We start from the raw sequence: 12993 nt of genomic DNA, 5'->3' as shown, positions 1-12993 counted from the left end.
CATCCCTGGAAGTGTCCAAGGCCAGGTTGGACGGGGCTTGGAACAACCTGGGATAGTGGAAGGTGTCCCTGCCTGTGGATGAGATGCTCTTTAAGGTCCCTTTCAACCCAAACCATTCTGTGATTCTATGAATTCCAGGGTGAAGATTAATTTGAAAGCATCTAACCTATATTTAAAACACACTGATGGATAAAGTCACATATATACACACACATGTACTTGATTTTTGATAACAGAAACATTCTCTAATGAAAAGCAAGGAGAGATTCCAGCCATTCTCGGTGCATTTACCTTTCTGAACATCTCTGTCAAGTACTTCATCAAATAACTTCTCCTGGACTGTGGGTGGTAAGTCTTCAATATCTGGAAAAACAGAAAGCAAACACAAGAGTCACTTGATGTTATTGTAAAAGAGACACAACACCGGCTGCTGCTCAGGAGAACTTACACAACTCACACAACAGCTTTCCCCCTATCAACCCTGACATCTCCTCTGAAAAGCTGCTGTTCCTTTCAGATCTGTCATTTCTGACCGAAGGCTTCCCAGAGCTGCTGAGGCAGGTTTTCATCTCAGCTTCCCTGTCATACCTTTGATGCAGAAAGGATCATCCCAGCACACGTAGGGTAAGAATGGATTTCTCTGAAGGCGAAAGACTACAATCACTTTGACGTGAGAAATTTAAAAAAAAAAAAAAGAGTTACTTCTATTTTCAGCCCTTACTGTATTTAGCACAGCTTCAATCCTAAGCAACAGCTTTACACTGCAACTATGGATCTACTTCTTAAAAAACAACGGGGGGGGGGAAAAAGGGGCCAAAAAATTTTATAATAGGCAAAACTCTCTTGTGACTTCTGTATCCTTTAAAACAAACACTGTCACACACTCTAAAACTCAAACATATGCTACATCATAAAGATTTGTTCCTGGCCTGAGTAAGGACAAGCAGTAAAGGGTTGTGAGGCAGAGCAGCAACTAAAGAAACTGCTGGCTTCAGCATAATCATGAAACTTAAATACATGAAAGTTAAGAAAGTAAATAAAATAGTCAAACAGGAACATCTAGCATCCCTTCAGGCACTCTAGGGGATAAGGACTGGGACCTAAGTGGTGTGTCAAGGGCACCAAGGTCTCTCTTAATTGCAGTGTAGTATTTGCCAGTCCTGCTCAGATGTCCAGTACCCCAGGGCTTCTGAAAGTCCAGATTTAGGCACATGAGCTGCTACTGAAGCACATTGTTGTTTGGTGCAGGCAGCGTGATTTGGGGTGGTCTTTTTTTTTGTATGATTGATTGAGGCTTTTTAAACTAGAACTGCCTTACAGTGGCCAACAATCCATTTAAAAAGCTTTGCACTTTGACATCCATGCACTGGCTTTTTGGGAGGATCTGATGTGTTTATCTGAAAGGTCGAGTGGAAACCAGTTCCTAAACTTGTATGATTTACCCCTCCACCCTTGGAAGTGCTCTCTTGAGCCCAACTGCTGACTATAGAAGATCTTCAGTTGACAAAGTGTGATGAAGGTGGAAATACACTGACAGTCCTGATGTACAAAAGCTTTAGAACATTCTTATTCCTTAATTATTTAATGGTTATTACACATGCCAAAAAGCTGCACAGAGCTTTAAGATGGGTCTCTCAAAAATACTGAGCAAATTCCTAAGTTCTGGCAAGAACAATATTTCTCATGTTTTACAAAATCATTCTGTTGCCCCTTTTCCTTCTCTCCCCTAAACTGTAATGAAGGTTTAGTCTCCAGACACTCAATACACACATCATCTTCCTCTCACAGGTGACCCACAGAGTACAGATGAATACAGCACCTCAAACAGGTAGCTGGTACACAAGTGGTAAATACTATCCAGATTTTTGAAGAGGAGTTGAGGTAACACTCAGTCAAGGAGGTTCCAAATACAATCCTTACAATGCTTTATAAAAAAGACAAACAAATCTGCTGATTAGCAGTTTCCACCTGCACATTTTCTTACTGCTGGTAGCATTTCTATTAAAGGAAACAGCTATTGAAGATTAAAAGTTTTCTAAAAGCTTTTTGTTAATACACAAACATTCTCTTGAGTGTAGAATATCCCAAAAGTATTCAAAAAGTAGTACTGCTACAACCAAGTACAAATAAAAAGAATAGCTCTGGGCCTCGACAGAAAGGATTGAAAGCTAAAATAGCTATGGGAAAAGTTGTATTAGGGACCAGAAATGTCTGGGTTCCAATTTTCACTTTAAAGACAGCCTTTCCTTAGAATATACCACTTTCCATTTCCTCATGTCTAAATAGGACAACAGATGCTCAGTTCACAGGAACAATGTATGGATTGAAGTGTGCAGATACCGAATAAGCAAATTCAACCACTAAAAATCTGACCTAAGCTATTAAAACTCAGTAAATAAAACACACACAACCCACCACCAAAAAGTCAGAATATACATCCAGAACAAGCAATTCTCAACCAGGTGACAAAGCAGTAACCTGTCCCACCAGGAAGAGGAATTCTGTAAGTACCTGCAGGTAACGTAAACGTCACGAGGTCAGTCAGGAAATAGCAAGCAAAGTCTCCCTTTCGCTGGTGAAGAGATGCAGCAATTTCACGGCGGATTTGTTCCGTGACCTCTGGGCACACCATGGCAGGAATGCACTTGGCTGCATGTTGGGATACCTGTAAAGCAACACAGTTACTGCACTCAGGATTATCTCCAGGTAAATATGAAGCCTTTGCAGCGATGAGCCCCAGCAGACAGCGTTTGGTCAGCAAGGAATGCAAGAGAAGTATAAATGTTGGTATCCTGAAGGATTAAAAGTTTAGTGATTCTTAATGAAATGTCTTGTTTGTCATGTAGCTGATAACATAAAGCTGGTTAAAAACATCTTTAAATCAATGAAGTGAATTAACAGGTGACCTTCCAGAGCTCGTAATAACATAAATCTCAAATCTCATGCATGAGCCCTGTCTACATTTAACAAAGAACTTCACCACAGCAGAAGACAGTGTCCTACAAAGAATCTTCCCAAAAACTATCAAGTTAAGAGACTTAAATTCCTCCAGATTCTAGTTACCACTTGCAGTAGAAACTCATTCAATGAATCAGGGCAAGTGATATAGAGATGCCACCAGATGCATATTAAAAAACCACCTCTAAGGCCCCCATTTTCACTCCTTCATATCCTAGCAAAGGAAAGTATCCCTGGGGCTCAAAGTCTACTAAGCATTCTCACAAATGGCATTTTGAGTCAGTATGTCTAGGCACTGAAACAAAACCAAACAAAAATCTGTAAGACAGTGTTTCAGCAAATTAATTTGGTTTTAAACATATAACTCCATCCATACAGAGTTATGTAAGCAGCACAAAACTACTGATATTAGCTGTATATAAATATATACTCAAGGCTTTAGCTACATTTGTCTTGCTTCATCTGCTCTTTTTAATTACTCAGCGCTGAGCATTCCATCATCATTATGTGGGCACGCTACTTTTCTCAGGAACATCAGCTTTCAGAACTGCATTAAGCATCAGGAAAGGAGGCAGACTAAAAATCTGGCTATGATCAGGTGAGGAACCAAAAGTCTGAGCTGAAGAAAACAGATCATAAAAGATAATTATTTAGAAGCCAACTAAGAGGGCAAAGATGGAGGAGGGCACTCCAAAGATGGAGAGATCACTGTGAGGTGGATGGTACAAAAATTTACAAAGAGCAAGACCACAGGGAGGAACCAAACTGCCTATGAAATGGGCAAAGAATGGGGAAAAATGCAAAAAATGCAGCAATTTTGCAAAGCAAGAAATTTGCCTTTCTCTGGAAGAGAAGCTCTCATGAAAACCAGGAAAGGGAGACCAGGTAGACTTACCCATTAACAAACTCAGAAAAACTACACTGTCATTGATGTCAGTGTTTTGCTTTCTGAGCATTTCCTCTCCCCCACCCAGAGCTCAGGAAGCCTCACAATAGCTCACTTCCACTGCCAGTAAGGTCAGAACCTGTGCCAAGATTGCTCATTAATGAGCACACTGAACATCCTCAGCACCACCACAGCATACAGCCTTCAAGTAAACTCGCTTCTTAAGGAGAAATCCAAGCCACAGAGCAGTAACTTGTGTATTTTAACAGTATCACAAGTAAAAGCTACATGTCACTGGCTGCACACAAAGGTGGAGTTACAAAGTGCGTGTTCCAAGTGTTCAGGGGCCAAAGGGACTCACCTCTGTGAGGAGGATGGCCAGCATGTCCTGCCTCTGGAAGCGGATGGCCAGGTGGACCAGCGTGTATCCCACGTCGAAGGCAGACGGGCGGTTCAGCAGCCGCACCTCATCCGCCGAGAGCTGCCGGGCAATATCCCCCCCTGAGGACTTGTAGGCTTCCACAGCTGCTAAATCACCTTCCACAACTCCTGAGGGCACACAAAACAGAACACAATCCGTTTTAGCTGGTGACTGAGCCAATCTGCATCAAGCTACCTCATTTAACACGTTTTACCTCTACCTGTTGTGTTACAGGCGAAGATCAACTGCGTACCAAGAAACTTGCCAATTTTTATTTATTTTAAACAGACAGTTACAAAATATTTATACTTACCTCATCTCCTAGACCATTTCTATTATCCTCACTAGTTGGAAGATATAGCAAACCAAAAGCCAGCTCAGAAGTGGTGCTGATAAGCCATGATGAAACACAAGCAATAATATACTCACTAGCATTTCCTCTGAGCAGCAGTACTGAGGGAAGGTCATTCCTCCACAGCACAAGAGATTAGTTTGATTACTTTATCTTCCATTTTATTTTAAAAACAAACTACTGGATCAAATAAACAGACTTGTTAACAGGTTTTTGGAATAAAAGTCTTGGTTTTCTCCAAATATGGTTTAAAACAGTGCTGGAAGAGGGTGCAGAGCACAAGCTTTTCTCTTCAGCTCATCATCTCTGCTACTAATAGAACTTGCAGTTATCACTCAGGGTAGTCTACTAAAACTGAATTAAAGAGAAATTAAATACACTGTGTGTACTTTCTAAATAAAGATGGGACACACACACCCAAAGAATGACCCTAATGTCTTCTAGAGTCCCTGGGAATCTCTGGCTTCGGAACCATGCTTGATATCAAGACCACTCATGCTCAGTGTTGGAGCAGCTCAAGAACAGCACAGTAAGAGCACAGTTGGCAAAGGAGGAAACCCTCCCCCATGTTTTCTCCAGCTAAATCTCCCTCCCAACTCCAAAGAGTTAGCAGCTGAGTGCAGGCCATAAGGCTGGAAATTGAGACCCAAGTCTTCCTTCACCCTATTTGCCCACCAAGACTCAAAAATTGATCAGAAGGGAAGGAGTTGTCTCAAATCGGGGCACTCACTCCCAACTCAGGACTAAAAAAGAGATAGATCAAAAAAACAAACAAAAAAACCACAAACCAAACAAACATAACACAAAAACCCCAAACCAGCAAAACCCAAAACCAACAAACTGAAGCACCTACTACCAGAGAAGCACACAAACTGCTGGATTGCTGGTTAATCCAGGATTTAGAAAATCATTCTTAGCTCAGCCAAAAAAGTCTATCATTTTGAATGCTGAGATTATAAAGCTTTCAGAAGAAATGTGGGGGGAGGGAAATGGATTTTCAGTGCTCAGAGTTATCAGCTGTGCTCAGAAAGGCTCTACAGATAAAAAGGCAGATTATTCATTCAAAAGTGGCCTAAAGCAGAGAAGCTCCTGAATAACAATTCAACTGCAAATTTCAGTCATACAACATCTGCCCATTCACCAAGGACTCCAAAGTCCAAATAGGCCATGGCAGAAGGAAAACAACACAATTTCTTAGTTTTCTGATGCATGTTTCTGTCTCCTGTAAGGAAGACACTGCTGTCCCACTCCAGCACTACTGTCTCATCCTGTAAGTGCCTGCCCCTGTATCTCCCCAGACGAGTTATGTGCTATTTTAGTGCTTGTTCTCCAAGAGTTAGAAGTGCCAAGTGGAACTTTATTAGAACTTTATTTCCCTGCAATCACATTTTTTCCACTGATAAAGCAACTCCATGGCTGTTGCAATACTTCATTCCAACAAAATGCTGCAAACTGGCTTTTTGTGTGTGTGCAGATATGTATGTGTACACAGATAACAAAGGGACCTGCCCTCTTAAAACAAGTTATACTACAGCTCTGGCAAACCCAGGAATGCACAGGGAAAGAAGAATCTTGACAGAAGAACAGATTCTCTGCTATCTTATGACACTCTTAATCTTTTATAATTGTATTAATTTAGGAAAGACATCTTGTTAAAGACTAATAACCACTTCAAACCCTTTTGCATTTTAACCACTTCTGTTGACACAGGAGAGATTCCTGTGACCACATCTGCACCTTCCACCACACCACTCAATAAAACACACCAAAGACCACCCAAGACTCGTAGGTGGTCACTCTAAGAATTTAAATATCCCCAAATGATTTCAAAATTCAAACAAATATCCCCCGAATGACCTTTTAATGACCCAAATCATAACAGTTCCAGCCAGCATGCCAAGTACACACTAAACTGTAGTACCTGCTACTACAGCCTTAAGTCAGTGCCTGAGAAATTCATAACTGTAATTATTCTTCCAGTTCTCCACCCTCAGCAGCTTATTATCATCCCACTCTTCATCAAATCTCAGCAACAACTGAGGTCTAAGGCTGATGCAGAGGTGGTCATGTGAGGTTTGGCTCTGTCAAGCACTACTACAAGCTGCAACAAGGATCCAAATCAGAGTCGTGTGCTCTGTGCAGCACTGCCAGTTCTCCAAGTTTATTCCCACGTCTTGCAATACTTGACATTCCTAAAAACCCCATGTCCTAGAATTAATTACTAAAATTGTTATACAAGCTGCCAGTTTAAAAGTACATTTCCAAACTCTGTCGATGAATTTTAAGCTAAAGATCAATGATTACATCAAAAGAGGCAAACTGTGTATGTTTTCTAGGCCTTATTTAAAAAAAGGAGATAATAAATGTATGGTGCTGATGTCCAGTACTTCCCTGCACTGAAACACTGACCCAAGCACCCAGAGCATCACTGCTTCAGGGCTGATATTCCGTGGGCATTACAAACCTCTCTAGTCCCTCTGAGCCACAGCAAAAAAATTCAACATTTCTCCTTATTTGTTGTATTAAATATCTACTTCATTGTAGCAACTTCAAAAGAACAGGGAAAATTCCCGACAGCTGACCAGGTGCCACCCTGCTTAGAGTGCAGTCCCTACAATCCAAGGCTGCACTGAACACAAAATATACTCATAACAGGCAGACTGTCAGAAATCTGAACTAGAAAACACAAATCTTGCCCCAAAACTACGGAGTAAACTTGCATACATGAAATACTCCTAAGAACTGCCTGTAACTCCTAACTTCAGTACCACCACTCCAAAATGAGACCCGAATATGCATTTATTGACAGCAGGAGGCACGTTCCTACAAAGGCACTGATTTCTGTGGGATGAGTGAGAGCCTCCAATTCATTAAGTCTATTTAAACAGGGCTTAACAAAACACTGTTTACAAGAACTATATTACGGAAACATTTACTGATGTTATAATTCACTACATTTCCCAACGCAGAAGTGCCTGATTACTTTCACAAGCAGCCTCTGATCCAGTGCCGTGCCAGCTGGATTATTCCCCCCAAACACCCACTGCATTCCCCAGACTGTTAAAATGTCAAAAGGAAGATGGCATTTGCCTTAAGATTGTTCCCAGAGCACCCAGGAGCTTCCAGCAGCTCAAGCCTTGCGAGGGCACAGCTCCGGGCAGCTACAAGAGCTACACAAATGCAAACACATCCCGATGACTCAGTGCCTGCTTTCCTTTAAAGCGGACTCCAGAAATGTTACTTTGGTGTCCTATCTAAAGATGCACCAGTTTTTGTGTGCTCCTCCCCCCCCCCCGAAATTTTGTTTGGCTTAATGCAAAAACTATGACCATAGTCTGGTATCCTAAGGGAGAGGACAGAATGCCAAGTGCTGCACCCAAGTCATGAGAAAATACAACTGCAAGTCAGAATTCTGCATCTACAGGCTCAACTGTGTTCCCATTTTGCAATCCAGGCATTTCCTCTTATTGGAAGACTTCCACAGCACCAGGAGCTGAGGTTTTTTCTTCTTCTAGTAAAGCCCTGCCACTTACAAATAGCACAGACCAGGAACTTGCAATCTCAGCATACATTAGATGATGACAGAGATCAAGAAGGCAATTAAAAAAGGCTAAATTTTAAAAATATTAATCATCCAAGAACAACTACTTGTGCCATCCTGATCCTACTAAATCTGTTAAATTACATTCTTTATTTACCAGTGTTACCTTTGCTCATATTAAAATAAGCCCAGAATTCAGCTTAAGGTGCTATTAAGTTTATTCTTTAAAACATGTAAATATTTAGAGGGTTTAATGCAGTTAAACAAACTTGGAAAACATGCAGCTTACAAGCATATCTAGAAAACCAATTCCCATTTGCCCTAATCACACAGCCCCAGTGACTTCAGAACAGCCAGATATAAAAGTTTCCAAGGAAAATACTACAGCAGCAGCCTTTATTTACTTCACTATCTTTCTGATAGTTCTGGAGCACTGGTTGGCACAACCTGCAAAATGAAGCAGGGAAATTCTTTCAAGCAGACTGATGCAGTTCTGCCTATCTGAAGAACAACCTCCTGGATCAGGGATTTCTCTGATGTGAGGAGGCAGCACTGCCACAGTAAAAAACGTGTTCTCACATCTGAGTAGACTGCAAAAGGAAACACTTCATCTTAAGGAGGTCATTGTGCCTCTATGTGGGACAATTCCTTGAGCTGCTTGGTAATAGAAGGCAAATCTCTCAACCAACCAAATGATACATTTTAGCAGTCAGAAATTCAGACAGATCCCTCTGTCACATAGACCAGTGCAGAAACAGAGGCCTGTGCTGCTCCTCTTCTGCTACAGATACAATTGCAAGTGATCTGTATTCTATATACGCTCTGATTTACTCCTCCATAGACTGATCCTGAGACTGGTTTAAGCACCAGAAAGTGAGAGGTTGATCAACTGACCCACTAAAACACAATTCTGACACCTGCTGAGAATCTTAGTGCTCCTTTAAATGCAGAATACAGAAGAGCAGTGGTTTGAGCACACCAGCTGTGGCATTCTCTGGAGCTGAGTCAGCCCTCAGTCTCTTCCAGCTCTTCACCAGGGGCACATCAGGTGGCCATAAAGAAAGTTTTACTGATAACAAGTGCCCCACAATTTCAGCCTGAAAAGAAATTTCTCCTCCTGGAGGAAGAACTGCTTTGCAAGAAAATATGACACATCAAGTCAAAAGAGAGAGGTTGTCAGAAAAACCTTTATGGGCCTCCAACCACATCCTTCTGTTCCTTCTCTTTCTTCATTTCCAGGGCCTCCCTTGTCAGTACCAGCACACAATCAACAGCAGGTAATGACACTGTGAGACAGAACCTCCTCTATACTAGATTTATATAATTCTTCATGCTCAGCAACTTGCATCCCCTTTAAAAAGCGGCAAATACTTACAAGGAGACATGCACCTTAAACCTGAAGCCATCCAATGCAGAGGATGACTATTGCCTATTCTTTTTTCCATGCAAACAGCTCTTACCCTATGTACAGTCCATGCAGTATGTTTTGAATGTATCATTACAAGACAAAGCAGCACATATGTAAGAACAACTATTTAAAGATGTCCTTATGCCCTGTCCAATCTGTCAGAGATACCCACAACCCTTGCTGCTTGCAGGGTTATACCCTGAAGGGAGGCTGGACAGACGAAAATCATTTCATTATTGAAGTTAACCATCAGTGCTTCTAAGACAGATTTAAACAACTGGTTCTAACTTTATCATTTAGTCAATTATGTTTAGCATAAAATACCATGGAGTGTTTAAAAAAAGTAGTCAAGAGACCAAAATAAAGTGTGGTTCAGGAATTAAGATTTTCTGCCAAGGAGCAAGGCATGCAGAGTTTTACCTGCTCTGAAAGACACATACACACAAATGTTGAGCATTTGTGACAGAATAGATTTATAAGGCACAGATGATGTATACAACAAGATTTCTCACCCAGGTGAAAGGAACAGGGGAAGGAGACCAGGCTCTACAGCTCACAGCAGGGACCCTTCCCCTCCAAACCATCCCAACAGGCCCTGTCTGCCATATCCAGTCAAGGCCAGCCTGGCAGTTCATCACCTCTCAGTGAGTAATTCATGCTGTACTTGCCCAAACACTTCAAGCCTAGACTGACACCAGCAAGGAAAGGTGCATGACCCTTCCCCTCCTCCAGCACCTTGTTCCCACCCCTAACACTTCCCACTCCGTTACCACAGCATAAACAGCCCCACTGAGGTTTAGCTCCACCATGGATGTGATGAGGAAGCCAGTCTGGGCTGACTAAACCAGCAAAACCAACAAACAAAACCCCTCTGACCCCCACAAAATCATCCTCTAATCAAGCTTCACTTTCCAACATCTCAGTAGGACAGAAATGAGCACCTAGGACAACTTCAGGTGGCAGTGCCTGCTGAAAGCACCTTGATTATGTCACTGCCTTCAGGCTGCCTTTATCAATAATACTCAGAGAGGAGTCACAGGCAGTGAAGAGACAGAGCAGGAGGTGTCTCCACCTCTCCCAGACACCTCCCAGCCAACTCCATACCAACGTCTGGACAGGGCAGGGTTTCTGAAGGCGTGGGTAACACATCTGGCACAATTTCAGAGAACTGATGGGGAAAAAAGAAACCCTGTGAGAGATATAAAGCAGTCGACAAAGGAAAAACTAAGCAGTCAGATGTAGGAATACTAGGAATGAACCAAAAGTCCTTTTAAGGAGGTACTGTGGAACAAGATTCATTACAGATTGCTCTAAATACTTTGGATTTGTTTAAGAAACACACTCTTAGTTGTTTCTTTCACAGAGCTAAGAAGAATGTGTGCCTACTCGATTTGGGAGGCACCATCCCCACAGGGAAGTCTGGCCTGTGACAGCAGAACCCACCTTACTGACCTGAACTGAAGAAGAGCACGCTCTTCTTGTATCAGGCAATAAACAGGTGGAGGAAAAAGGAAAAGGAGAAGAAATGCTGTTTACTTTTCATCTCTGGGCTACAGTTCAAGCACAGCAGTTGAACTCACAACCCAAGAATCTCCAGCAGTGCCCTGCAGCAAACACACTCTGCCAGCACCACTGTAAAACCCAGCCCTGAGTGCCAGGAGAGTGGAAGCTCCAGCAAGTTCTGAAGTGTAAGCCCCAAGTGAACTAACTCTGCTAGATAGGTTTCATAGTGACAATCATTCTCATCCACTTGTACTCCTTAAATCCACAGCCAGCAGGAACCAGCTTCACCAGGCCCACAGCAACACTTGGTTCTTGCACATCACATTCCCTTAAGCCCCACAGGCCACCAGGACTCTCTGACAACCAAAAGACAACAGAGCTTAATTTTAAATATACATTAGTTATCCCTTTCCCCAAGAAATCAGTCACCTTGGACTTCATGTTAACCTTGTTCTAGGCCACTGTGGTAGAAAACATTGGTGTTCCTGTAGAAACCACTTGTAATTCCTCACTGTAATTCAAACTGGCATTTGCAGGAGGCCCTGTTATCCAGCAGCCCCACTTAGTACCTACCCATTCTGCTTGGATTTTAATAAATTTTAACCAAATGAATCAGTTCAAAATCTCATTCTTTTGATAAAGAATCACTCAACAGATACATCCACTGCTTCAAAGACAAGCCAATTAAAAAGAGAACAAATTCAAGTACATTTACTGGCAGAGTTTGAACAGGGGAATGCCACTAATCCTTCTGATTTGGAAAGAAAACTGACCATCAAGGAAACTATTCATGCTGAGTTGCACTCATCATATTTTGTACAGCCTGGATTTGCAAGGAATAGAAGCCTTGATGACATGTTCATTTACTGAGGTGGGTAAAGCAATAATGGGTGTCTTCAACAGAACAAAAAATAAAATACAAACACACACACAGGCACCTTCTTAAATCTACACATCTATCCCACATGATACACATCTATCCCCTTGTTTCAGCTAAAAAGAACAGATGTGGAAAAGAGTAGTCTGATACATGTTTCTAATGAAACTTGACATTAAACATAAAATCTAGTAAAAAGAATTTGTACTACAGTCAAGATGTGAAGAGGGAGTTCAACCCAACAGTTGTCCTAAAGTATCAGACATTTTCCTTGGTATCTTCTGACAGATAATATCTTCTAAGAGAAAAGAAAATAACCACTCTGCCAAGAATTCCTCCTACTCCTGCTCCTCCAACCTTTATTTTTAACTTCAGGGTTAACTTTAAAAGTTAAAAAGTTAACATCTCTCCTACATGAGATAGACTCAAAGCAAACAGACCCTCCACAACTGACTCAGCTCAAACTTGGAAGTGTGTGGTCTGAAGTTCCCAAATCCTAACCAGGCACAATCTGTCAGCTGGAGTAGGGTAACACACAAACCCTTGGTCATCAATGTTCACAAACTGACTTGACATTTAACACGAACTTGTCCTATTTTATAGTTTTTCTTGGCTAAGGACTGACAAGTGTTCAAGTTAAAAGTTCCCAAGAGCTCCAGCTGGCAAACAAACAACAGAACAGAACTCACTGAGTCACAATAATGCAGCTGATTTCAATGGTAAGAACAGAAACTTTGGGCAAAATTGTCCAACTGACAGTTAAATTGTTTTAAGTATGTCACAGTAAGGCCACCAACATAAATTTGGCTTATTGTTTTAAAAGTTACTGTTTAAATTGGTGTACCTTTCCAATATACTCTGCAAAACAACCAGTTAAAACCACAAAAGAGTCTGTGGAGCTTCCATCAATCTTCCTAAGGTTATTCCTATTACAAGGGGTATTTGGAAAAACGTGACATCTGGGATACACCAAATGAAATTACCCACCTTTCATTTCAGAATTAACAGCTTTAGCTGCTGTTTTTTTACCCCCTCGGTTAAAAAGTA

The 12993-nt window shown here is 41.6% G+C and overlaps 1 protein-coding gene across 3 annotated transcripts in view; it reads right to left on the bottom strand.

Moving 5' to 3' along the window:
• Window positions 1-12993, bottom strand: part of ZRANB1 (zinc finger RANBP2-type containing 1) — a 41963-nt gene that overhangs the window by 14318 nt on the left and 14652 nt on the right. For all 3 annotated transcript variants that reach the window (XM_032694228.1, XM_032694227.1, XM_032694229.1), the window contains 3 exons: window positions 4206-4393; window positions 2512-2665; window positions 292-363 (listed from right to left, as the gene is read on the bottom strand). In XM_032694228.1, the coding sequence (XP_032550119.1) occupies window positions 292-363; window positions 2512-2665; window positions 4206-4393 (414 nt within the window). The remainder of the gene's footprint in view (window positions 1-291; window positions 364-2511; window positions 2666-4205; window positions 4394-12993) is intronic.

The sequence above is a fragment of the Chiroxiphia lanceolata genome, chromosome 8 (assembly GCF_009829145.1).
Source record: "Chiroxiphia lanceolata isolate bChiLan1 chromosome 8, bChiLan1.pri, whole genome shotgun sequence".
Taxonomy (NCBI): domain Eukaryota; kingdom Metazoa; phylum Chordata; class Aves; order Passeriformes; family Pipridae; genus Chiroxiphia; species Chiroxiphia lanceolata.
Note: the sequence above shows the minus strand (reverse complement) of the source record. Positions and strands in the feature narration are given on the sequence as shown.